This window comes from Piliocolobus tephrosceles, chromosome 20 (genome assembly GCF_002776525.5).
Source record: "Piliocolobus tephrosceles isolate RC106 chromosome 20, ASM277652v3, whole genome shotgun sequence".
In the NCBI taxonomy this organism is placed as follows: Eukaryota; Metazoa; Chordata; class Mammalia; order Primates; family Cercopithecidae; genus Piliocolobus; species Piliocolobus tephrosceles.
Window position 1 is genome coordinate 24,453,333 of NC_045453.1, and position 26,447 is coordinate 24,479,779.

The 26,447-nt window shown below is 47.6% G+C and overlaps 1 protein-coding gene across 2 annotated transcripts in view; it reads right to left on the minus strand.

Annotated features, from left to right (window-relative positions):
* Nucleotides 1-14,692: 14,692 nt before the first annotated feature.
* Nucleotides 14,693-26,447, minus strand: part of SALL4 (spalt like transcription factor 4) — a 19,308-nt gene continuing 7,553 nt past the window's right edge. The window contains exons 2-4 of one of the 2 annotated variants that reach the window (XM_023184158.2): nucleotides 21,806-22,825; nucleotides 19,315-19,595; nucleotides 14,693-17,037 (exon numbers count right to left, since the gene is read on the minus strand). In XM_023184158.2, coding sequence (XP_023039926.1) covers nucleotides 16,618-17,037; nucleotides 19,315-19,595; nucleotides 21,806-22,825 — 1,721 coding nt within the window. In that variant the 3' untranslated portion in view covers nucleotides 14,693-16,617. Of the gene's footprint in view, nucleotides 17,038-19,314; nucleotides 19,596-20,494; nucleotides 22,826-26,447 lie in introns of both variants that reach the window. The other variant, XM_023184157.2, reaches the window with a different exon arrangement.

Consider the following 26,447-nt stretch of genomic DNA (forward strand, 5'->3'; position numbering starts at 1 on the left):
CCCCCCCCAAAATCCCACTTCACAATCACAGCCCAGCCCTACACACGCGCGCTGTCACACTCATCCACACCAACATCAGACATGCACAATCACACGCACACCCGGCCACGCTCACCCCATCAGGCAGTCATTCTCACTCACTCTTGCACCAACATGCACATTCATGCCCAGGCCCTACACACACACACCTGCCGCTGCTCACTGCCTGCAACATCCAGCATTCACAATCACATGTGAGTCATACACACACATAACACGCTCACCCTCCTGTTGGTCACCATCATCCATGCACCCAGTTTCCCAAACCTCACACCCATGTGCCCGCAGAAATCACAGTCACATAGGGACCCTCAGCTTTTCAGACTCCTTCACCCTCTGACCTTCACCATCCTCACCCTCATTCTCTATCTGGATTCTGGGAACTCACCATCACACACACACGCAACTGCCTCTTTCATCCAAACACCCTTCAGTAATCTGAACACCCGCATTCTCACACCAGCCACTTCCTTGGACTTGCACATGGGCCCCACTCTCAGGCCTCAGACAGTCACCCTGCATTACCTGTCACTGTGAGTCACGGTCTCACACACACACCTATCTCCTTCACCGCAGACCACATCCACACTCACTTCCACGCTCTCCCACAGTGTCTAGGACCCATGAACTTTTCAAAGGCCTGATAAAGTTATGATAGCAGGAAAAAAAAAAAAAACAGTGGGAAGAAACAAAGAGAGGGAGTTTAAAAATCACTATGTAACTAAAGAGCCTGAAAATGTAATACCATATAAACTAATCTAAAGCTGACTTTTACATAGTTACATCTGATGACAAATCATGTTGGACGCCATTTATTTTCTTTTTCTTTTTGAAACAGAATCTCCCTCTGTCACCCAGGCTGGAGTGCAGTGGCGAAATCTCAGCTCACTGCAACCTCCACCTCCCAGGTTCAAGCAATTCTCCTGCCTCAGCCACCCGAGTAGCTGGGATTATAGATGTGCCATCACCACGCCCAGCTAATTTTTGTATTTTTAGTGGAGATGGGGTTTCACCATGTTGGCCAGACTGGTCTTGAACTCCTGTCCTCATGTGATCTGTCCACTTCGGCCTCCCAAAGTGCTGGGCTCTTCCCTGGCATTTGCTAAATACTGTAGAGATTTAATTGGGATGAAGGAAGAGCATCCGGCCCAGTCCACCTTTCCAACTCTCACCAGAAGCCTTCCCTACTCCCATGGGCCACTGCGCTTGGCCCTTTTCTTTTATTTTTTTGTTTTTTAACTTAGTGCTAACTACCAGTAAGTGGATGCCATACAGGATGGAGCCACCAAATATCCCAGTGTCTGAGGTGGATCTCAAACCAAGAAGTGTGACTTATCTCGTGCCCCAGAGAAGTTCCTCAAGAAAAGAAACATGTCGTTAGTAATTGCTGCATTGCACTTTTGGAGAGGAAATAGCATTCTCCAGCCAACAGGGCTGGTGTGCCTTGCTTCCTTCTGTCCCTTCTACATCTAAAATGATGCTTCATACATAGCATGGCACAAGTTGGCACTCAATAAAGGCTTCTTATGTGGAAGAAGTGTAAACACCCTGACATGCCAATTATGGCCTCAGTGTGGGTCCCACCTTCTCCCATCTGCTTTGCTAGACATCCCCCTTTCAAACTCCACACCCTCTTCTCAACCCCACTACTACACAGGGTACAAGAGAAGACCAAGGAGGCTGGGCACAGTGGCTCACACCTGTAATCCTGACATTTTGGGAGGCCAAGGTGGGCAGATCACTTGAGGTCAGGCATTCGAGACCAGCCTGGTCAACATAATGAAACCCTGTCTCTACTAAAAAAAAAAAAAAAAATTACCCAGGCATGGTGGCTGCACGCCTGTAATCCCAGGTACTCGTGAGGCTGAGGCAGGAGAATGGCTTGAACCTGGGAGGTGGAGGTTGCAGTGAGCCGAGATGGTGCCATTGCACTCCAGTCTAGGCAACAGAGCTGGAGACTCTGTCTCAAAAAAAAGAAGACCAAGGAGATGGGGAACATAAAACTTTAACCCAGGGTCCCCTACACTGTTGCAATTCAATGAATGTGAGCTAAGCAGGAAAAAATGGCCTCCTGTAACCAATGGAACCACAGTTACCGTGACACCTCCAGGCGCCAACTAATCCTGATTCCAAGTAATTTTAAACTCCCTTGTGGAGCTCACCTCGGCCATCCTCATCAGAATGCCTTATTTTCTTTCTTTTCTCTTTTGAGACAGTGCCTCACTCTGTCACCCAGGCTGGAGGGCAGTGATGTGATCACCAGCTCACTGCAACATTGACCTACCAGGCTCAATCAATCTTCTTCCCTCAGACTCCTGAGAAGCTGAAACTACAAGCACCTACCACCATGCCTGGCTAATTTTTGTATTTTTAGTAGAGACAGGGTTTTGCCATGTTGCCCAGGCTGGTCTCAAACTTCTGGATTCAAGCCATCTGCCCTCCTCAGCCTCCCAAAGTGCTGGGGCTACAGGCATGAGCCACTGCACCCGGCCAGACTGCTCTATATTCTAAATCATGGAACAACCACAGTGGCTCCCTCCTCTGGGATCCGGCATCACTTCCGCTACCTTCCAGCTGTGGAACTTGAGGCCGGTGACAGCCTCTGCTGGGACTCAGTTTCCTCATCTGTAAAATGGGCATGCTGATAGTACCAGCCTCATAAGGTTATTGAAAGGATTAAATGAGTTAATCATATACATAAAACAATTAAAAGGGTGCCTATACACAGAGGAAGCACTCTCTGAGGGTCATTGTTGCAGGGTTTTTGGAATGATTACGTGCAATCATGAAAACGTGTAAAAAATAACTTTATACGATGTCTGTCACATGGTAAACGCTCATCAAAGGTTAGCTACTCGCCGGGCACAGTGGCTCATGCCTGTAATCCCAGCAGTTTGGGAGGCCAAGGCAGGCAGATCACAAGGTCAGGAGTTCAAGACCAGCCTGGCCAACATAGTGAAACCCTGTCTCTACTAAAAATACAAAAACTTAGCCAGGCATGGTGGCAGGAACCGGTAATCTCACCTACTCAGGAGGTTGAGGCAGAAGAATCACTTGAACCTGAGAGGTGGAGGTTGCAGTGAGCCAAGATCATGCACTCCAGCCCGGGCAACAGTGAGAGACTCCGTTTCAAAAAAAAGAGAAAAGATTAGCTATTGAAAGTCCTCCTTCTATGATATGAATATTCATAGTTTTCCCTAATTCAAGAATGAACACAAGAGCATTATCAATGATCGTCTCTGAAAAAAAGATTCCAGGTGGGTTTTTAAAATACAATTTAATTGAAAGTTTTTTTTTGTTTTAGTAGTTTTCCATTTATAGAAAACGTAAGCAATTAGCACAGAAAGTTTAATATGTCCCCATCCTATATCCATGTCCCCAGTCCTGGGGACGGTTTCCCTTATTAACATTTTGCGGTACATCCAGGTGGATCTTAAATATTTCATCCTTTTTTAATTTTTTGTCAACACTCAATAGTTTTTCTCTAGTGAAACGTGTTGCTTTGCAATAATTTTTTCTTTAAATAAGTTTTTAAAAGATCAAAGAGCCCATTACTAACCTTCAAAAGTACTAACATTCTCATATGGAAAGGGGGGGAAATTGTAGGTGGGTGTTTTTGCCTTTTTACTTTCCAAATTTTCTTTTTTGTTTGTTTGTTTTGAGATAGAATCTCGCTCTGTTGCCCAGGCTGGAGTGCAGTGGCGCGATCTCGGCTCACTGCAAGCTCCGCCTCCCGGGTTCACGCCATTCTCCTGCCTCAGCCTCCCAAGTAGCTGGGACTACAGGCACCCGCCATCACGCTTGGCTAATTTTTTGTGTTTTTAGTAGAGATGGGGTTTCACCGTGTTAGCCAGGATGGTCTCGATCTCCTGACCTCGTGATCCACCCGCCTCAGCCTCCCAAAGTGCAGGGATTATAGACATGAGCCACTGCACCCAGCCTTTACTTTCCACATTTTCTTTAGTATACTTTCATAATCAGAGGAGAAAATACATTTAAATACATTTTTTTAAAAAGCTCCTTTTTGTTTTTATTTTTGTTATTTTTTGAGACGGAGTCTCACTCTGCTGCCCAGGCTGGAGTGCAGTGCAGTGGCATGATCTCAGCTCACTGCAACCTCCGCCTCCCAGGTTCAAGCGATTCTCCCGGCTCAGCCTCCTGAGTAGCTGGGACTACAGGCACACGCCACAACAACCGGCTAATTTTTGTATTTTTTGTAGAGAAGAGGTTTCACCATGTTAGCCAGGCTGGTCTCAAACTCCTGACCTCAGGTGATCCACCTGCCTCAGCCTCCCTAAGTGCTGGGATTACAGGCATGAGCCAGTGCGCCTAGCCATTTTTATTTTAAGAGACAGAGTCTTGCTCTGTTGTAGCTGGGACTACAGGTGTGCACTGGGACTACAGGTGTGCACTGCATGCCAAGCTAATTTATTTTATTTTTTTGTAGAGACAAGGTCTCACTATGTTGCCCAGGCTGGCCTTGAACTCCTGGGCTCAAGCCATCCTCCTGCCTTGACCTCCTAGTGTCCTGGGATTACAGGTGTGAGCCACTGCACCAGGCCAAAACTCCCTTTCAGCAAGGTGATCCCTCAGAAAGAGAGGCACTTGCAGGCTTAAATCTCATCTTGAGAGAGAATCAGATGCCTGCTTGGGACGAGCAAGACACCCAAGGGATCACCAGAGCAGTGCCAGGGTCTGGGAGAGGGGCAAGGCTGGGGGCAGTGATGACATGTGAGAGGTTAATCTGAGGCCCCTTTCTGGGGACACAGCACCCCTCTTCCTGACACAGCACTACCTTCTGCCCAGAAATAGTCACCTCATGGTTCTGCTTCCTCAGGAAAAGCCCCTTGACAATCCTCTCCATCCGATAGGCCCTGGGTACAGTACACCCCTGACTCCTAGGTACGTGGAGTAGAAAGGTCCTGGAGGGAAAAGCCAATCTAGTCCGACTTCTACTTTCCAGAAATCAGAGAGACAGAGGCCCACAGAGGTCATGTCACATGCCTCTATGTCACATGCCGTCCATGCCTGATGGATTGCAGGCTGGAGCCGGAATATACCTTGAAACTCTCATTGTGGCCCACCATGAAGCCTTATGTTCATAGACCTCCAAGCCCACTCCTGCTTTATTATTTGTTTGTTTGTTTGTTTGTTTGTTTGTAGACGGAGTCTCACTGTGTCACCCAGGCTGAAGTGCAGTGGCATGATCTCAGCTCACTACAATCTCGAACTCCCAGGTTCAAGCAATTCTCCGGTCTCAGCCTCCCGAACAGCTGGGATTACAGGCGCGCGCCACTACACCCAGCTGATTTTTGTATTTTTAGTCGAGACGGGTTTTCGCCGTGTTGGTCGGGCTGGTCTCAAGCTCCTGGCCTCAGGTAATCCACGCACCTCAGCCTCCCAGAGTGGCGTGAGCCACTGTGCCCTGCCCCACTGCTACTTTGGACCTCCTGTAAAGAAGGAGTATTTGGTGGTAAGTGGGCAAGAAGTCAAGGGTAAGGGAAGTGATGAGAGATGGAGGAGGCAGGGAAAATGGGAATAAATAATAAATATGCTTTGGGTAAACTCAGGCTGGGAGTGAGAAATAAAATAAAATCCTTTTAGTGCCTACAATTCTCTCTCCATGAATTCTCTCTGAATAAACATTCTAGGTATCCCCCAAAGCAGTTTCCCTACTTTGGCACTATTGACATTTGGGCTGAATATTTATCATGGGGGGCTGTGCTACGCATTATAGGAAATGTAGCAGCATTCTTGGTTGCTACCGACTAAATGCCAGTAGCTGCCTCATGCCAGCTGTGACAACCACAAATGTTTTCAGATGTTGTGAAATGTCTCTTGGGGGGACAAAATTGTCCCTGGTTAAGAACCACTGGGCTAGAATGTGATGTTAAATCATTTAAAAATCTCTAATAAGACTGTGTGTGTGTGTGTGTGTGTCTCTCTCTCTCTTTTTTTTTTTTTTTTTTTTTGAGACGGAGTCTCGCTCTGTCACTTGGCTAGAGTGCAGTGGCGCCATCTCGGCTCACTGCAACCTTTGCTTCCCGGGTTCAAGCGATCCTCCTGTCTCAGCCCCCCAGGTAGCTGGGATAACAGGTGTGTGCCTCCAAGCCCAGCAAATTTTTGTATTTTTAGTAGAGATGGGGTTTCACCATGTTGGCCAGGCTGCTCTTGAACTTCTGGCCTCAAGTGATCTTCTCAGTTTGGCCTCCCAAAGTGCTGACATTTACAGGCCTGATGTGAGCCACTACACCCAACTGTGTCCCTCTGTAACACTTACCAATCCAATCCTTTCCCAACCCTTTGTTTTTTGTTTTTTTTTGTTTTTGGAAAGAAAAAGAATGTCTTAGGTTGAGAACTTTCCATAAGCAACAATATCTAGCTAAAATTTAATAATATTCTGGGCTGTGTCCGTGTTTTTGAGATAGAGACTTGCTCTGTCCCGCCCAGGCTGGAGTACAATAGCGCAATCATGGCTCGCTGCAGCCTTGACCGCCCAGGCTCAAACTATCCTCCTACCTGAGTCCCCTCAAGAAGCTGGAACTGGCCGGGCGCGGTGGCTGAAGCCTGTAATCCCAGCACTTTGGGAGGCCGAGACGGGCGGATCACGAGGTCAGGAGATCGAGACCATCCTGGCTAACACGGTGAAACCCCCATCTCTACTAAAAAAAAAAAAATACAAAAAACTAGCCGGGCGAGGTGGCGGGCGCCTATAGTCCCAGCTACTCGGGAGGCTGAGGCAGGAGAATGGTGTAAACCCGGGAGGCGGAGCTTGCAGTGAGCTGAGATCTGGCCACTGTACTCCAGCCTGGGCGACAGAGCAAGACTCCATCAAAAAAAAAAAAAAAAAAAAAAGAAGCTGGAACTACAGACATGCAGCTAATTTCTGAATTTTTTTGTAGAGACTGGGTTTTGCCATGTTGCCCAGCCTGGTCTCAAACTCCTGAGCTCAAATGAGCCTCCTGTGTCAGCCTCCCAAAGTGCTGAGATCACAGGCGTGAGCCACTACACCCAAAAATATTCTGTTTTTACCTCCAAAAAGGGCACTAAGAAGGTTAGGGGGCCGGGCGCGGTGGCTCAAGCCTGTAATCCCAGCACTTTGGGAGGCCGAGACGGGCAGATCATGAGGTCAGGAGATTGAGACTGTCCTGGCTAACACGGTGAAACCCCGTCTCTACTAAAAATACAAAAAATTAGCCAGGCAAGGTGGCCGGCGCCTGTGGTCCCAGCTACTCGGGAGGCTGAGGCAGGAGAATGGCGTGAACCCGGGAGGCGGAGGTTGCAGTGAGCTGAGATCCGGCCACTGCACTCCAGCCTGGGCGACAGAGCAAGACTCCGTCTAAAAAAAAAGAAGGTTAGGGGGAGAGAAAATCAACAGATGTCCAATCATTCCATCAAGTCGTCTTCACTAAACACCTACAATGGTCTATGGTCTATGCATAGAGGGTACAGTCAAACACAGCCCCTGTTTCAAGGAGATGTCATCCTAGTGAAGGTTGTTAAAAACTTTGAAAGCATCGGCCAGGCACGGTGGCTCACACTTGTAATCTTGGCACTTTGGGAGGCTGGGCGGGGTTGGGGGGGGGGGGCGCGGATCACTTGAGGTCGGGAGTTCGAGACCAGCCTGACCAATATGGTGAATCCCCGTCTCTACTAAAAATACAAAATTAGCCAAGCGTGGAGGCGCATGCCTGTAATCCCAGCTACTGGAGAGGCTGAGGCAGGAGAATTGCTTGAACGCAAGAGGCAGAGGTTGTGGTGAGCCAAGATCAGGCCATTGCACTCCAGCCTGGGCAACAAGAGCAAAACTGTCTCAAAAAAAAAAAAAAAAAAGTTGAAAGCATCAAAAAGATGGCTTGATAGTCTGTCTTAGCATACCCTTCCAGGTTCCCGGTGTCTTTCATTGTCCTTGAGCTATTTTACAACTCTATAAATTGTAGAAAACTGATAATTATGCAAATGATTCTTGTCCATAGAAATGCAAATGTATTTTGTCCAGCGGAATGCAGTTATTGCCTGTGGATACTGATCATGTTTTGCATCTGTTTGTAAGTTCTTTTCAACGTTCCTAATTGCCAGCAATTTAGGAGCTCATTTTAAATTCTCCTCTGAATCAACTGTAAATTTGTTAATAATTCTTTGACATGTGTTCATTTTATACAAGCATACCTGAGAGATATTGTGGGTTTGGCTCCAGATGAAAAAAGAGAACAACTCTTATCTCAGGAATGCAAGTGTTTTTAAATTATCAAGCCCAGAGAGACATTACAATGAAGCACCAATCACTTCTACTCCCTCTTTTGAGCTATGTATTCATCTCCTGAAACCACTCGTTATTGCCATAAGTAGCTTGAAATTAACCTAATAACGCTGCAACAGACACTATAACTCACACCCCATAAGTTAACAAGGTATAGTCAATTATTAATCAATGTTATTTCTGTAAACCAATGAGAATTTCTGATGAACAAGTATCAGCCCCCTCCCTGTCTGCTTTTTTTCCCCTTTAAAAACCTGCTTATGGCCTGGTCCAGTGGCTTGCGCCTGTAATCCCAGCAACTTTAGGAGGCCGAGGAAGTAGGATTTCTTGACCCATCTGTACAAAAAATAAAAGAATTAGCTGGGCCATGGTGGCACGCGCCTGTAATGCCAGCTACTTGGGAAGTTGAGGTGGGAGGATTGGTTGAGCCCAGGAGGCTGAGGCTATAGTGAGCCATGATTGTGCCACTGCACTCCAAGCTGGGTGACAGAGTGAAACCCTGTCAAATAAATAAATAGGCCAGACTCAGTAGCTCATGCCTGTAATCTCAGCACTTTGGGAGGCCAAGATGAGAGGATCACTTGAGCCTGTGAGTTCAAGACCTGCTTGGGCAAGATAGTGAGATCTTGTCTCTACAAAAAATACAAAACTTAGCTGGGCATGGTGGTACATGCCTGTAGTCTCAGCTACTCAGGAGGCTGAGGTGGGCAGATTGCTTGAGCCTGGAAGGTTGAGGCTGCAGCGAGCCATGTTCACATCACTGCACTCCAGCCTGGGCGACAGGGTCTTGCTCTGTCACCCAGGCTAGAGTGCAGTGATCAATCAATCAATCAACCAACCTGTTTGTAACAAAAGCCATACAGAGGTCATATCCAAGGTTACTTGGGTCTGAGTCTTCCAAGCAGCTGTTCTCACTTTGGCTCAAGTAAACTCTAAATTGTATTTTGTGCCTTAGCCTCTTCCTTTTAGATCAACACAGACCACAACAATAAAGCAAATATTGCAATAAAGCAAGTCACATGACTTTGGTTTCCCAGTGCATATAAAAGCTACGTTTACACTATATCCTGTTAAGTGCGTAATGGCATTGTATCTAAAAAAGAATGTACAGGCCGGCCGCAGTGGCTCACGCCTATAATCCCAGCACTTTGGGAGGCCGAGGCAGGCAAATCATGAGGTCAGGACTTCGAGACCAGCGTGGCCATCATGGTGAAACTTCATCTCTCCTAAAAATACAAAAAATTAGCTGGGCGTAGTGGCAGGCACCTGTCATCCCAGCTATTCAGAAGGCTGAGGCAGAATTACTTGAACCCAGGAGGCAGAGGTGGCAGTAAGCCGAGATCACGCCACTGTACTCCAGCCTGGGTGACAGAGTGAGACTCCCATCTCGGGAGAAAAAAAAATCAGGGTGGTGGTTGCTGAAGGTTGGGATGGCTATGCCAATGTCTTTATAATAAGACAACAATGATGTTGGCTATATTGATTGACTCTTTGCGATTTCTCTGTAACTTGTGATACTGTTTGAAAGTATTTTACCTACAACAGGCTGGGAGCAGTGGCTCACGCCTGTAATCCCAGCACTTTGGGAGGCCGAGGCGGGCAGATCACGAGGTCAGGAGATCGAGACCATCCTGGCTAACACGATGAAACCCCATCTCTACTAAAAATACAAAAAAAAATTAGCCAGGCATGGTCGCTGGCACCTGTAGTCCCAGCTACTTGGGAAGCTGAGGCAGAAGAATCACTTCACCACGGGAGGCAGAGGTTGCAGTGAGCCGAGATCGTGCCACTGCACTCCAGCCTGGGTGACAGTGAGACTCCGTCTCAATCTCAAAAATCACTTTCTTTGCTCATCTGTAAGAAGCAGTTCTTTATTCATTCAAGTTTTCTCCTAAGATTGCCACCATTCAGTCACATCTTCAAGCTTCACTAGCAATGCAGCAACATCAGGAAGTTACCCTAAATGGTCTAAAAAGGGGAGGCATGAATAATCCACCCCTTGTTTAGCATATCATTGAGAAATAACCATAAAAATAGGGAACCAGCTGCCCTCAGGGCTGCTCTGTCTATAGACCAGCCATTCTTTTATTCCTTTACTTTCCTGATAAACTTGCTTTCACTTTACAGACTCATCCTGAATTCTTTCTTGCGCAAGATCCAAGAATCCTCTTTTAGGGTCTGGATCCAGACCCCTTACAAGTAACAAAACCACTCCTTGATCCCGACGACAAAATGAATGTTAACAGGCATGAAAAACAGTGTTAATCTCCTTGTACACTCCCATCAGAGTACTTGAGAGATGCATTAGATGCATTGTTCATGAGCAGCGGTGATTTTTGAAAAAAATCTTTTTCTTTTTTCCTGTGCAGTAGGTCTCAACAGTGGGCTTAAAATATTCAGTAAATCATGCGATAAACAGATATGCCAAGCTGGGCGTGGTGGCTCACGCTTTTAATCCCAGAATTTTGGAAGGCCGAGGCGGGTGAATCACTTGAGGTCGGGAGTTTGAGACCAGCCTGGCCAACATCTCTACCAAAAATATGAAAGGCAGCGGGTACCTGTAATCCCAGCTACTCAGGAGGCTGAGGCAAGAGAATCACTTTAACCCAGGAGACAGAGGCTGCAGCGAACTGAGCTAGTGCCACTGCACTCCAGCCTGAGTGACAGAGCAAGACTCCATCTCAAAACAAAAACAAGGCCGGGCGTGGTGGCTCACGCCTATAATCCCAGCACTTTTGGAGGCCGAGGCAGGTAGATCATGAGGTCAGGAGACTATCCTGACTAACACAGTGAAACCCTGTCTCTACTAAAAAAAACAAATTAGCCGGGGGTGGTAGCAGGCACCTGTAGTCCCAGCTACTCAGGAGGCTGAGGCAGGAGAATGGCGTGGACCCGGGAGGCAGAGTTTGCAGTGAGCCAAGATCGCACCACTGCACTCCAGTCTGGGTGACTCCGTCTCAAAATAAAACAAAAACAAAAAGAGCTATGTCATCATCCAGGCTTTGGTATTCCATTGCCAGAGCACATGCAGAGTAGAAATAGCATCATTCTTATAGGCCCTAAGATCTTCAGAATGGTAAACGAGCATGGCCTCAGCTTAAGGTCACCACCTGCATTAGCCCCTAACAAGAGTCACCTTGTCCTTTGAAGCAAGGTGTTTTTTCCTTTCTAGCTATGAAAGTCTTAGATGGCATCTTCTTCCAATAGAAGACTGTCTTGTCTTCTATTGATTGAAAATCTGTTGGTTAGTGTAGCTACTTCAGTTATTGTAGCTAGATCTTCTGGATAACTTGCTGTAGCTTCTACATCAGCATTTACTGCCTTACCTTGCTTTTTTTTTTCTCTCCTTTGAGGCGGAGCTTTTTTGCCCAGGCTGGAGTGCAATGGCACAATTTTGGCTCACCACAACCTCCGCCTCCCGAGTTCAAGTGATTCTCCTGCCTCAGTCTCCTGAGTAGCTGGGATTACAGGCATGCACCACCCAGCTAATTTTGTATTTTTAGTAGAGACGGGGTTTCTCCATGATGGTCAGGCTCGTCTTGAACTCCGGACCTCAGGTGACCTGCCCCCCTCGGCCTCCCAAAGTGACGGGATCACAGGTGTGAGCCACCATGCCCAGCTACATTTTTATATTAGGAAGATGTCGGCTGGGCGCAGTGACTCATGCCCGTAATCCCAGCACTTTGGGAGGTTGAGGCGGGTGGATCACCTGAGGTCAGGAGTTCAAGACCAGCCTAACATGGTAAAACCGTCTCTACTAAAATTACAAAAATTAGCGGGGCATGGTGGCGGGCACCTGTAACCCCAGCTACTTGGGAGGCTGAGGCAGGAGAATCACTTGAACCTGGGAGGAGGAGGTTGCAGTGAGCCGAGATTGCACCACTGCATTCCAGCCTGGGCAATAAGAGCGAAACTCCTTCTCAAACAAAACAAAACAAAACAAAACGGAAGATGTCTTCTTGGACCTGGCACGGTGGCTCATGCCTGTAATCTCAGCACTTTGGGCAGCCAAGGCGGGTGGGTCATCTGAGGTTGGGAGTTTGAGAACATCCTGACCAACATGGTGAAACTCTGTCTCTACTAAAAATACAAAAATTAACTGGGCATGGTGGTGGCGTGCACCTACAATCCCAGCTATTCGGGAGGCTGAGGCAGGAGAATGACTTGAACCTGGAGGCAGACGTTAAAAAATTAATTGGTACTTAATTATCTTTTCTTTTGTATTGAGACAGAGTCTCACTCTGTCGCCCAGGCTGGAGCGCAATGGCATGATCTCGGTTCACTGCAACCTCCACCTCCTGGGTTCAAGCAATTCTCTTGTCTCAGTCTCAGGAGTAGTTGGGATTATAGGCGCACACCACCATGGCCGGCCACTTTCTTTCATTTTAGTAGAGATGGGGTTTTACCGTGTTGCCCAGGCTGGTCTCGAACTCCTGAGCTCAGGTAATTTGCTCACCTCGGCCTCCCAAAGTGCTAGGATTACAGGCATGAGCCACTGTGCCTGATCTATAAATGTATTTTAACACAGAAAAGGTAGAGTAAAAATTAGTATTACAATCTTATGAGACCATTGTTGTACATGTGGTCAGTAACTGACAAAACAAAGTTATGACCACACTATGTGGGTATAATCTACCTGCACAGGTACAATCACAATCTACCCTTTAGAACCGACTTCAAAGATTGAGGCGGAGAGGAATGGTGCGCACGTGCGCCCCCCCCCCCCCCCCCACACACAGTGTTACAGAAAACAGCAAACACACACAAAAACAGTGATAATCTTTCCCCCAGATATCCCAAGCAGGAATTTACCCTGGAAATGAACTCAAGTGTAAGAAAAGAAATACCCCAAAGGCAATCAAAAACAAAATAAAAAAACTCACAAGGCCAGGCACAGTGGCTCATGCCTATAATCCCAGCACTCTGAGACACCAAGGCCAGTGGATCACTTGAGGCCAGCCTGGGGAACATGGTGAGACCATCTCTGCAAAAAAAAATTAGCTGGGAGTGATGGTGTGTGCCTGCTACTCTGCAGGTTGAGGTGGGAGGATCACTTGAGTCCAGGAGCTCAAGGCCACAGTCGGCTGTGATCATGCCACTATACTGCAGCCCGAGTGACAGGGAAGTGTATGGGTAAACACCAGCGGTATTGTCAACAGATGACTAGACATCATTGTTACGTAATTGCAGGTATGTTAAAGGATTAACCGGAATTGGGTTTTACCTTGGAAAGATGTTTGAAGTATGTGAGAAGGGAGAAAACAGGCTGGGCAAGGTGGCTCGTGCCTGCAATCACACCACTTTGGGAAGTTGAGGCAGATGGATCACTTGAGGCCAGGAGTTCGAGACCAGCCTGGCCAACATGCTGAAACCCCATCTCTACTCAAAATACAAAAATTAGCCAGGTGTGGTGGCACATACCTGTAATCCCAAGTAAGGAGGCTGAGGCAGGAGAATTGCTTGAACCTGGGAGGCGGAGGATGCAGTAAGCCAAGATCGAGCCACTGCACTCCCTTGAGCCTGGGAGGTCAAGGCTGCAGTAAGCTGAGGTAATACTACTGCACTCTAGCCTGGGTGAAAGAGTGAGATCCCGTCTTAAAAAAAGAAAAAACAGGCCGGGTACGGTGGCTCACGCCTGTAATCTCAGCACTTTGGGAGGCCAAGGTGGGGGGGGTTCACCTCAGGTCAGGAGTTTAAGAACAGCCTGACCAACATAGTGAAACCCCGTCTCTATTAAAAATACAAAGTTAGCCGGGCGTGATGGTGCATGCCTGTGATCCCAGCTACTGGGAGGCCAAGGCAGGAGAATCACTTGAACCTGGGAGGCAGAGGTTACAGTGGGCCAAGATCATGCCATTGCCCTCCAGCGGAAAAGAGAGGGAAACTGTCAAAAAAAAAAAAAAAAAAAAAAAAAAAAAAAAAAAAAGAGGCCGGGCGCGGTGGCTCAAGCCTGTAATCCCAGCACTTTGGGAGGCCGAGACGGGTGGATCACGAGGTCAGGAGTTCGAGACCATCCTGGCTAACACGGTGAAACCCCATCTCTACTAAAAATACAAAAAAAAAAAACTAGCCGGGCGAGGTGGCGGGCGTCTGTAGTCCCAGCTACTCGGGAGGCTGAGGCAGGAGAATGGCGTAAACCCGGGAGGCGGAGCTTGCAGTGAGCTGAGATCCGGCCACTGCACTCCAGCCTGGGCGACAGAGCGAGACTCCGTCTCAAACAAAAAAAAAAAGAAAGAAAAGAAAAGAAAAATGAGGCAAGCATGGACATAACCACATCTGCATCTTTTTGACTGTAGGAACAAGAGTGTCACAAGGCAGCTGCAAGTGATTGTCAAGTAAAGAGTCTCAGGTATAGAACAGAAAGTACCAGAAAAACTCCCATATACACCTGGGTGAGAAAAAAAAACATTCAAAATTTATTTTCCAACAGACAGACAGCATCAGCAGGTACAACTACAGGGGTTTCTCCGTGGATCATACATTCACAAGGCATCATTAGCTCAACAGTGAGAAAGCCACCGGTGTGTTTTCTGTAACAATATCCACTTCACAGTGTAAACAGGTACTATTCTCGTGTTCACTTACAATTCCAGAAGGAAAGGCACAACTTGGCAAAAAAAAAAAAAAAAAGGCGGGGGGGACGGGATCCTAAAGTCAGGTGCAACGATGAAGAGACAACACTTTGGCTATTGGTCTTGGATGCATATTTCCATCAGGACCTTCCACAGAGGGGAAAGACTTTTCTCCCAGAAGTTAGTTTTTTTTCTTTCTTTCTCCCTTCTTGTTAAACCAAGAGCAATGTTTCGTTTGCTCAATATCATGTATACATAAGGAAACTACAAAAAAAAAAGGCATCACAAAATCATCTTGAACGTTCACCTCTTCCCACCAATACATCAACTCTTACGTTTTAGACAGGGCCTGGGAATACTTTAGCGGTCTTCAAACAGGAAAACAGACACTATGGCTACAAAAAATAAAAAATAAATGAGGTAGATAAATTAAAGCTTTCACACCCAGGACTTGCCTGTTCTAACTTCGTAGCCTTCATGAAATATTCAGCAAGAAAACAAACAAAACAAAAAATCTTCATAATTACTTGGCATAAGTCGCACCAAGGAAATTCAACAAAAACAATCAGTATGTGAACCTGTGATGGGAAACACGCCCTTCCACGAGTTTCTTCTCGAGCATGAAAACCCAGTTCTTCAATAGAGTAGGCACTGGCAAACTAAGTCACCTGAGATTCCCCGCTCAGGTGCCACCTCTTCTGAGGTTCGGGAAGAGGAAGGCATCTAAGGTGTGGGGAAAGCATTGGCACTCTCGGGGCTCCAACTGAACTTTATTTAAATAAGCAGCAACACACACATTGACTCCCTAAGGACTAACATAAGTCCATTTGAGGGCCTCCTACTTAAGGTTCTAAGGTTGAAGCAATTTTATAATTCTACAACCCTAGTTTGTTGTTGTTCCTTTTTTAAGTACATTCAAAAAAAACAAACAGGATGGGGACAGGATTGGGGCATATAAAACAGGTCCCTAAAGAGATGACAGACCTTGTCCTTTTACCCGCGTCCAGTTACCATGAGTATACAGTACCCCTCTCCCCTCAATTAGGCTGTGTAGTTGTCTTTTCCACTGTTGTTCAGTAAGTTCCAACGATTCTACCTTGAAATAGGTAAGTCTTTGGAAAAAGTCATTCTAGGTTGTACAAAGGTTCTATGTATACGTCTGTTACAAGTAACAAAGCTACTCTGCAAGACCCGCTTCTTTCCAAAATTGAAAAAAAAGAAAGTGCCAGGCATGGTAGCTCACACCTGTAATCCCAGCACTTTGGGAGGCCAAGACGGGTGGATCACGAGGTCAAGAGTTCGAGACCAGCCTGACCAACATGGTGAAACCCCGTCTCTACTCAAAATACAAAAATTAGCCAGGCGTGGTGGCATGCGCCTATAATCCCAGCTACTCGGGAGGCTAAGGCAGGAGAATCACTTGAACCCGGGAAAGGGAGGTTGCAGTGAGCCGAGATCAATACCACTGCACTCCAGCCTGGGTGATAGAGCGAGACTCCATCTCAAAAAAAACAGTCTGTATTTGTTTTGGTATGAATTTTTTTATTTTTTCAACTTTTTGCAAAGCAGCATAGCAACAATTGTGATTGTAGGACTTGCCTGAGGTTGTGGTCACAACCATCGTAAACATCATTTGCATATCAGTAAGAAAAAGAAAACAGGAGGAGATGAGTTCTTACAAAACAAAGCAGATTCTAGAGATTTCACTGTGTCTGCATTGCTCCTTCCACGCAAGTTCTCCCTTGCTTAGCTGACCGCAATCTTGTTTTCTTCCAGGAAGTGAGGAAACTGGTGTTTGGGAACGCCGTCAGTAGCACTTGGTTTTTCCACGTCGGCACTGATACTCGATTGGGAGCCATCCATCTTGGAGACAGTGGCGTTACTCACAACGGAGGTGGCTCCCAAGGAAACAGGGAGGGTAGGAACCCCTCCACTCTGGATCACAGAGATCTCATTGGTCTTCACGGCCAGACCGCCATTGAGCATGCTGGTATACTGGTTCCACACAACAGGGTCCACGTTCACCGAAGGGGCCAGGATTTCCTTGGGAAAGATTTCTGAGACTCTTTTTCCGTCCGTACCTAACAGAGCCATGGTGTTCTCGATGGCCAACTTCCTTCCACGGCGGGCTGAGTTATTGTTGGCCCCGTGTGTCATGTAGTGAACCTACGGGAACAGGACAGAAAGGTTCTTATCAAAATAGAGATTTGAAGCTCACTGGCAAGCCAAGAATCAATCTGCATATGGATTTCATTCTACCCAGTGTTTTAACATATAGATGATCCTTGACTTACAGTGGGGTTATGCCCGGATAAACTCACTGTAAGTAGAAAATATTCTTAGTCTAAAATGCATTTAATACACCTAACCAGCCAAACATCATAGCTCAGTTTAGCCTACCTCAAACACGCTCAGAACATTTGCATTAGCTTACAGTTAGGCAAAATCATCTAATGCAAAGACTGTTTTATAATAAAGCATTGAAATAGCTCATGTAGGCAGGGCACAGTGGCTCACACCTGTAATCCCAGTACTTTGGGATGCCGAGGTGGGCAGATCACTTGAGGTCAGGAGTTCAAGACCAGCCTGGCCAACATGGTGAAGCCCTGTCTATTAAAAATACAAAAATTAGCCGGGCATGGTGGCACATGCCTGTAATTCCAGCTACTCAGGAGGCTGAGGCACAAGAATCGCTTGAACTTAGGAAGCGAAGGTTGCAGTGAGCCAAGATCATGCCACTGCACTCCAGCCTGGGTGACAGAGCAAGACTCCGTCTCAAAAAAAATAAAAAATTAGCTCATAGCTCATGTGATTGAATACTGTACTGAAAACTACAAACAGAATGGTTGTATGGGTACCTAAAGTCTGATCTCTATTGAATGCATCTCACTTTTGTACTATTGTAAATCAAATCATCTTAAGTCAGGGACTGTCTGCACTTTATATTTAGAAAATCAGATTTCTTATATCACCTAACGAACATTCCTCCCCAGAGCAACCAAGATGGGGTTATACACCCAGCCTAGAGTTCACATTTTTAAAATGCACAAACCTACACAGGTAATAAAACTAGAGTACACAACATGCACACCTGAGTAGAAGTAAAACGGGAAAATCTGAATATGCTGATTGTAACAAAGTCAATATCCCGATTATGCTACAATGTGATACTACAGTTTTGCAAAGTGCTACCAATGGGGAAAACTGGGCAAAGCATACAAGGATGTCTCTGTATTACTTTTCAAAAGTCCAGTGAAAATCTATACTTATTTAAGTAAAAATTTCAGTTAAAAACAATTTGTGGGCAGGGCGCGGTGGCTCACACCTGTAATCCCAGTACTTGGGGAGGCCGAGGCGGGCAGATCACCTGAGGTCAGGAGTTTGAGACGAGCCTGGCCAACATGGTGAAACCCCGTCTCTACTAAAAATATATAAAAATTAGCCGGGCATGATGGCGGGTGCCTGTAATTCCAGCTACTCGGGAGGCTGAGGCAGGAGAATTGCTTGAACTCGGGAGGCAGAGGGTTGCAATGAGCCGAGATTGCGCCATTGCACTCCAGCCTGGGTGGCAGAGCAAAACAGACCATACTCTGATGCAGTTGACATCTAAATATACAGAGCATCAATGTCTAATAATTGCTACAGAGAAGAATGTATCTGGCTAGGAAAGCTACAGAAGGCCATGGTGGAAATAGGATGCTATTTAATCTAGGGTGGTAGGCAAGGCTTCTGCTAAAGAAGGGACCTTACTAGCATCTGGCTGCTTTCCTTAATTATTTTTCCTGCCTGGCTTTCAAGTTCTGAAATCCTTTTCAGCTTTTTTTTTTATTTATATGAATTTAATTTTTGTAGAGATGGCATCTTGCTATGTTGCCCAGGCTGGTCTTCAATTCCTGGGGTCAAGTGATCCTCCCACCACCACCTCCCAAAGTGCTGGGAGTATAGGCATGAGCCACTGTGCCTAGCCCTTTTCAGCTTCTTAAGAGTTTAAAACTCTTAAGAGACAGGGTCTTACTCTCTTGCCCAGGCTAGAGTGCAGTGGTGTGATCACAGCTCACAGCACCCTCAACATCCCAGGTTCCAGCGATCCTCCCACTTCAGCCTCCCAAGTAGCTGGGCCTACAGGCGCACGCCACTGTGCCCAGCTAATTTATATTTTGTAGTGACGGGGTCTCCTTATGTTACCTCCTCCCTGCTCAGTCTCCCAGTTAGCTGGGACCCAAGCATGCAACACCACACCCAACTAATTTTTGTTTTGTTTGTAAAGACATTGTCTCCCTATGTTGCCCAGGCTGGTCTCAAACTCCTGGACTCAAGCAATCCTCCCACCTCGGCCTCCCAAAGGAGGAATGGAAGGATGGAAGAACTCATCACGGATGGTGCCAGCAAGGAGAAGCCACTCGACGCCCAGCCCCCATCCTGCTGAAAGCCACACAAACCCACCTTTAAGTTGCCTTTGGTGGTAAAAGCTCGCCCACAAATGTTGCACACAAAAGGCTTCTCTCCAGTGTGAGTCCGCTCATGGATCTGAAGAGCGCTAGCAGACGAGAAGTTCTTCCCACACCGTGTGCAGCCATGTTGCTTGGCCTGTCGGCGTGGCTGGGCTGCTAACAAAGGGGTCATCCCAGGGGACAATGCTGAGGGTCCCACAAACGTGCCAGGAACTTCAACCTTGACATAGGTCGGCTGGGCTCGGATAAACGTGGAAGGGAGACTGCTCCGACCTAGTACACAAAGGGGGAAAAAGCCAGACCTTTATCATCCAACATTCATTCTTTCTCTTCAAAGCAAAAGAGATCTTTAAAGATAACTGCCTGCTAGTTTGAGAGTCTGGAGCTGGCTTTGTAAGAAATTAACACCTTGAAAGCACTTTAACAGAAATTAACACCTTCCTTTGAATTGTTTATCTGCACAAAGAAGAAAGCCTTGGATGCTTGGGAAAAGGTACCACTTTGGGTTTTTTTTAAGGTATGGGCAACATATAAACACATATCTAATTTAAGTTCAAATTTCTACATAAGAAACTACCTTTAAAGTATATGCCCAGACACCATCTTTCTTTGATTCTATGATACAACTTTTCCCTTATTTTACCATTAATGACATCGTCACCTCTCAGTAGATACGTACATTTAAAATGGGTTCGTCTTTCCCTGCTTCAAGAGTGGTTAATTTGTGAATATTACATCAGGCAGTGGAGCCTCAGAGTCAGGGAACCACAGCTTATTTCAGTGGTCAAAAAGCAGTGGCCACTTCCTCAAACATACTCTTAAGACACCCGTATACAGAATCAGTGTGGAGAAACAAAAACAAAAAAACTATAACAAAACAGAAAGACTACCCTACCCCTATGTCCCAAGGGGCTCAAAGATAAAAATAAAAACCAACAAAAAAGGTATGCTGTCCATACCCATTTTGCATTGACCACCATAAATAAAAAGCATGTTCATTACTAGGATAGAGGCAGTTACTATTGCCCTCTACCCAGAAGCACAGAAAAGCTAATTGCCCTATAGAAGGGGCTGCTTCAAGTCATACTCTCCGTTTGTAAAGTTCAACCCAGGTTCCTTTTTGATGACCTTGAGCCCAAAATGGACATAAGTTAAATCCAAAGCTCTATCACCTTCCATCTCAGTGCGGCTGTTCTCGGAGCTCTCTGCTTTGCTCCCAGCATCGGGAGACTTTGACTTGATGCTTTCAGCTTGACTATTGGCCGGGGAGAGTGCCTGGAAGGATGTGGTTTCCAGGATGTCTGGGCTTCGGCTCTGATACTCCTGGTCTCCCATCAGTGAGGACGAGTCGTTGGTCAAGCCGTCGCTCTCCACGGAACCGTTTTCTCTGCTGCCCTGGCGCTGCAGGTTAAAAGGGGCAGGACCCACTTTCCCTGGGGCATCTAAGGAAGCCATCATGGCAAACCCTAGCGTAGGTGATGCCGAGTGGATGCTGGGAAGAGGCGTGGGGACCTTCGAGGAGCTGCTGGGAGCCTCCTGGGAGCTGACTTCCTCTAAATCGATGCTTTCGATGACATCATCACGGCAGATGGCGCCAGTGCTGCCGTTCTCACCCACCGTCATTGGCTCAGAACCCGGAAAGTCACAGGGATTCTCTGGCAGGGGCGTATTGGGAATCTGACCACCCATGTGCATCCGAATATGCTGCTGTAGCATCACGGCGTTGGTGAACTTCTTCTGGCAGATGGGGCATGAATGCTGCGTCTTAATGGACGTGTTGGTTCGGTGAACCCCAAGGTGTGTCTTCAGGTTACCTTTGGTAGAAAAGGCTCGGCCACAGATCTTACACTGGAACGGTCTCTCCCCGGTGTGGGTGCGATAATGCATCTTGAGGGAGCTCTGGCAGCTTAAGACTCGGTGGCAAATGAGACATTCGTTGGGATCAGTGGTGGCCTTGTCAATGTTCTCCACCAGCTGCTGCAATTTCAGAGTCTCTGACCCTGGCTCAGGGGTCCCACTCCCTTGGAAGCCACCAGCCCTTGGGGAATTATGGTTTGGTCCCACCCCAGGGAGTGTGGGTCCACCCTCACTTTCTGGAGAAGGCCCAGGCTGCAGGTCACCGGGCAAGGGGCCACCCGTGAGGTCCTTGGGATTAGTCCCCGAAGAGAGATTCTGAGGTAGCCCTACAGAGGTGGTTACAAGGACAGGTTTGCTGTCTAAGGAAAGACTCGATTCATCTATGGGGTCAGGTACAGAGAGTGCACAGGGGACGCCATTGCCGGCCGCCACTTTGTCCTGGAACTCGGCAAACAGCTGGGGGTTTGCCTTCACCTGGGGATGTCGGTGAAAGTGCACCTTGAGGTTGCCCTTGGTGGTGAAGCGATGACCACAGACAGAGCACACGAAGGGTCTCTCTCCAGTGTGGGAGCGGAGGTGGATCTGCAAGGAGCTATCAGTCCCAAAAACCTTGCTACAGTACTTACACTTGTGCTTGTAGAGGACCGCCTCATCTTTGGGTTTGACATCCACCGCGGAGATGTTCGGGGGCTTCCCCTTCCCTTTCTTGGATGTGTCTAGCGTCACAGTGGAGAAAGGGCTCTGGAAGAGCACCGAGCCCGGGGCCTGAGGAAGCAAAGCGCTCGGGAGGCGGGACATGACGTTCGGGAGCACCCGGGTCCCATCCGGCTTCAGAGCGAAGGGCGCCAGCCCTGGGGACAGGGAGCTGGTGGCAGAAGGGATATTGGCATGAGGTAGCTTGGCTTGTTTCAAGGCATCCAGAGACAGACCTTGGCTTCCAGCTTTCTGGCTGAGCAAAGCCACAGCTGCAGAAACCTGCTGAGACATGTGGCTGCCCAAGGTCTTCAGAGTGTCGGCCCCTGCCCCACTCGAGTGGAGGGCGTGGGAGGCCCACATGTTCACCTGGATGCGGATCTGCTCAGTGAGCTGGATCTGCTGTAGCTGCTGCTGCTGCAGACACAAGATCTGCTCGAGGACCCATGGGATGCTGTTGGCGCCGGGCACGGGGGCAGGGAGTGCATCCGCGCTCCTCTGATTCACCGCCACCTTGGTGCCCCGTAGTGCCTGCAAGGTCACGTTAGTGTTGGCCACTTTGCCTTTGGCTAAATAGCTTATGTCCTGGGGGGTGGGTGGCAGGGCTGTCTCTGTCTTTAGGTACACCACAGACTCCGCGCCCGGCTTCTCCTTCATGTCCTCTGAGCTGCCGCCATTCTCCCTGTGACCGTCCTTACTGCTGGGACTGGCGGGCTGGTGGCTCAGTACAGCTCTGGAGAAGTCTTCTGAAGGCACCGGCCCCTCGCTGTCATTCATGATGAGGACAGGTGGATTTTTAGTGCAATTTTTCTTATGTTCCAGGAACTCAGAGACGCTGAAGAACTCTGCACAGCATTTCTCACAGACATGTGTCTCCTCCCGACGAAGCCGCTTTACTGTGGCTTCGTCCTCACTTGCCACCTCGTCATTCCCCGGGTGGTTCACTGGAGCACCTATAACAAGACAGAAAAAGCTAATGACTCTGCCCAAGTAAAAGATATGGGGGGAGCTGGGCACGGTGGCTCGCGTCTATCATCACAGCACTTTGAGAGGCTAAGGTGGGCAGATCACCTGAGGTTGGGAATTCGAGACCAGTCTGGTCAACACGGTGAGACCCTGTCTCTACTAAAAACAGAAAAATCAGCCAGTCATGGTGGTGGACTCCTGTAGTCCCAGCTACTCGGGAGGCTGAGGCACAAGAATTGCTTGAACTCAGGAGGCGGAGGTTGCAGTGAACCGAGATGGTGCCATTGCACTCCAGCCTGGGCAACAGACTTTTTTTGAGACTCTGTCTCAAAAAAACAAAAAACAAAAAACACGCTGATCCCTGAATTTCTTTTGTAACTGGGGCTTATTTACTTTAGGGTTAGTGCCAGCCCACACATTGCAACTCCGAACTTGGGACTCCGTTTTAGCCAGATGCTGGGGTCCTTTACACAAGACGCCTGGCGAAGACTAATTCATTGTTCTCACCTCCCGCTGTCCTCTCAGGTATACCCCATCACCAAGGTATCAATGGAGCCTGGGGCCACAGGACAAAGACAGGCATGCCTCAGACCCAGCAGCTGAGCCTATGAATCTAAACCACAGAAGACATTCACACAAGCCTACAATGATCTAGGGTTTTTTGTTTGTTTTGTCAGAAACGTTCATAGCAGCAAAGAAGTAAATTTTTGCCCACCCACCCATAGCGTAAGAAGTATGCAGAATTTCTGTATGCCATAGAAATTAAGTGAAAGAAATGGGTTGCGCAACAATATGTACAACATGACCATTTTGCTTAAAACAAAACCTGCGTTTGAAATGTACAAACGTGGCTGGGTGCAGTGGCTCACACCAGTCATCCCCGCACTTTGAGGCCACTTTTGAGAGGCCAGGAGTTCGAAACCAGCAATACAAGGAGACCTTGTCTCTACAAAAAAATAAGAAGATAAAAACAGCTGACCATGGTGGTGTCCATGTATAGTTCAAGCTACTCAGGAGGCTGAGGCAGGAGAATCACTTGAGCCTGGGAAGTCAAGCCACTCCAGCCTGGGTGACAGAGTGAGACCCTGTCTGAAAATAAAACAAACAAAAAAAGTACAAATGCACAAGGAAAATGCCAGGAAGGGCTGGAGTGCAGTGGCCCAATCTTGGCTCACTATAACCTCCGCCTCCTGGATTCAAGCTATTCTCATGCCTCAGTCTCCTGGGAAGCTGGGATTACAGGCGCCCACCACCACGCCTGGCTAATTTTTTGTATTTTTAGTAGAGATGAGGTTTCACCATGTTGGCCAGACTGGTCTTGAACTCCTGGGTTCAAGTGATCCATCTGCCTCAGCCTCCCAAAGTGCTGGGATTACAGGCATGAGCCACTGCATCCGGCCAAATCCATGGACTTTTGACAGCACAGTCCACCAATGGGTTTCCAGGAAGGACTGATCTTGAAGCATGGCCTTAACAAACTGGTTTAATCTTTACTTATTTCAGACTGGGTCACAATATGAAGTCTTGCAAGGTATGTGTAGGCGCGGGTGGGTCAGGGAAAGAGACAAGAGCCATGGGCAGGTCTGGCCTGCCAGAGTTAAGAAAGCTGGCCAGGGCCAACCTGGCTCTGCCTACCAATAACTACCTGTTATTGGTAGGCAAATGGGTTCATCCCTAAGAATGCCTACTGAGCACGCATAATCACGAGATGACAACCTCGTGATTAGATGATTAGATGCCTGGATTTACTGATTCAACCAGGACTGAGGAGAACAACGCCTTACAATAAAACAATGTAATGCCTCTCATTCCACAATACTGACCTCCTACTGTGTGCAAAGCAGGAGTTGGGGGCCCAATGGTGAAAAGATAAGCCCCATTATCTTCCTATAATTCAGATTTTGTACCCACAAATGCCCACACTGTAATCATTCAATCCTATTAAATATCAGCTCCATTTAAAGATGAGAAAAAGGCCAGGCGCAGTGGCTCACACCTGTGATCCCAGTACTTTGGGAGGCCGAGGCAGGTGATCAGCTGAGGCCGGGAGTTCAAAACCAGCCTGATCAACACGGTGAAACTCCATCTCTACTAAAAATACAAACTTAGCCCAGCATGATGGCGAATGCCTGTAATCCCAGCTACTCAGGAGGCTGAGACAGGAGAATCGCTTGAACCTGGGAGGTGGAGGTTGCAGTGATCTGAGACTGCGCCGTTGTACTCCAGCCTGGGCAACAAGAGCGAAACTCCATCTCAAAAATTAATAAATAAACAATGAAAAAATAAAGATGTGAAAAACAGAGACTCTGAGAAATAATGTGACTTGTGCAACATAACAAAAGTTATTGACAGATAACTTTTGAGCACTTACTTTGTATGTGGCCAGGTATGATTCTAAACAATGTATGTTATTATATTAACAACTCTGAAATAGAAACTATTACCCTATTTGACAGAAGGGGAAACTGAGGCACACAGGACATGAACTTGCCCAAGGTAACATGTCAAGTAAACCGCAGAGCCAGTATTAAACCCCAGACATGCAGTTCTCACACCCTCTATTGGAACCCTTCATTTGTACCCCTCTGATCATGTTTCTTCTGTTAAGACGGCAACTCTCTTTCCTCTCAGAGATGTTAAGGTGGGACAGGAGAGCCTGGGAGGTTGCCTTGGTTAGGAAGGGGTGGGAGTAGACCACCCATTCCTGTCTTAGTTCTAGGACTTCCAGAAGTTGCTCTGAAAGTGTTAGGATGCAGTGCAATGCTGCTACTTCCAGGTCGAGCTCCAGTAGCAGATACCAGCACAAACTCTCCTTAAGCCCCAATACCACTGCGAATCTGCCTCATTGCAATGATCAAGATAAAAATGCTCATCAATTCCCAGAACCCTGGCAACTATTTATCTGGGAACCACCAACTCTCAGATAAATAGTATCTATCTGTATGATTTCCCAAGACTGGAAACCAGCACTAAGTGGGAGTGTTAGGTGGCACAATCTTTCTAGAAGAGCAATTTTGGGGCCGGGGGCGGTGGCTCAAGCCTGTAATCCCAGCACTTTGGGAGGCCGAGACGGGTGGATCACGAGGTCAGGAGATCGAGACCATCCTGGCTAACACGGTGAAACCCTGTCTCTACTACAAAAATACAAAAAAACTAGCCGGGCGCGGTGGCGGGCACCTGTAGTCCCAGCTATTCGGGAGGCTGAGGCAAGAGAATGGTGTAAACCCGGGAGGCGGAGCTTGCAGTGAGCTGAGATCCGGCCACTGCACTCCAGCCCGGGTGACAGAGCGAGACTCCCTCTCAAGAAAAAAAAAGGCCGGGCGCGGTGGCTCAAGCCTGTAATCCCAGCACTTTGGGAGGCCGAGACGGGCGGATCACGAGGTCAGGAGATCGAGACCATCCTGGCTAACAGGTGAAACCCCGTCTCTACTAAAAATACAAAAACTAGCCGGGCGAGGTGGCGGGCGCCTGTAGTCCCAGCTACTCGGGAGGCTGAGGCAGGAGAATGGCGTAAACCCGGGAGGCGGAGCTTGCAGTGAGCTGAGATCCGGCCACTGCACTCCAGTCCGGGCGACAGAGCCAGACTCCGCCTCAAAAAAAAAAAAAAAA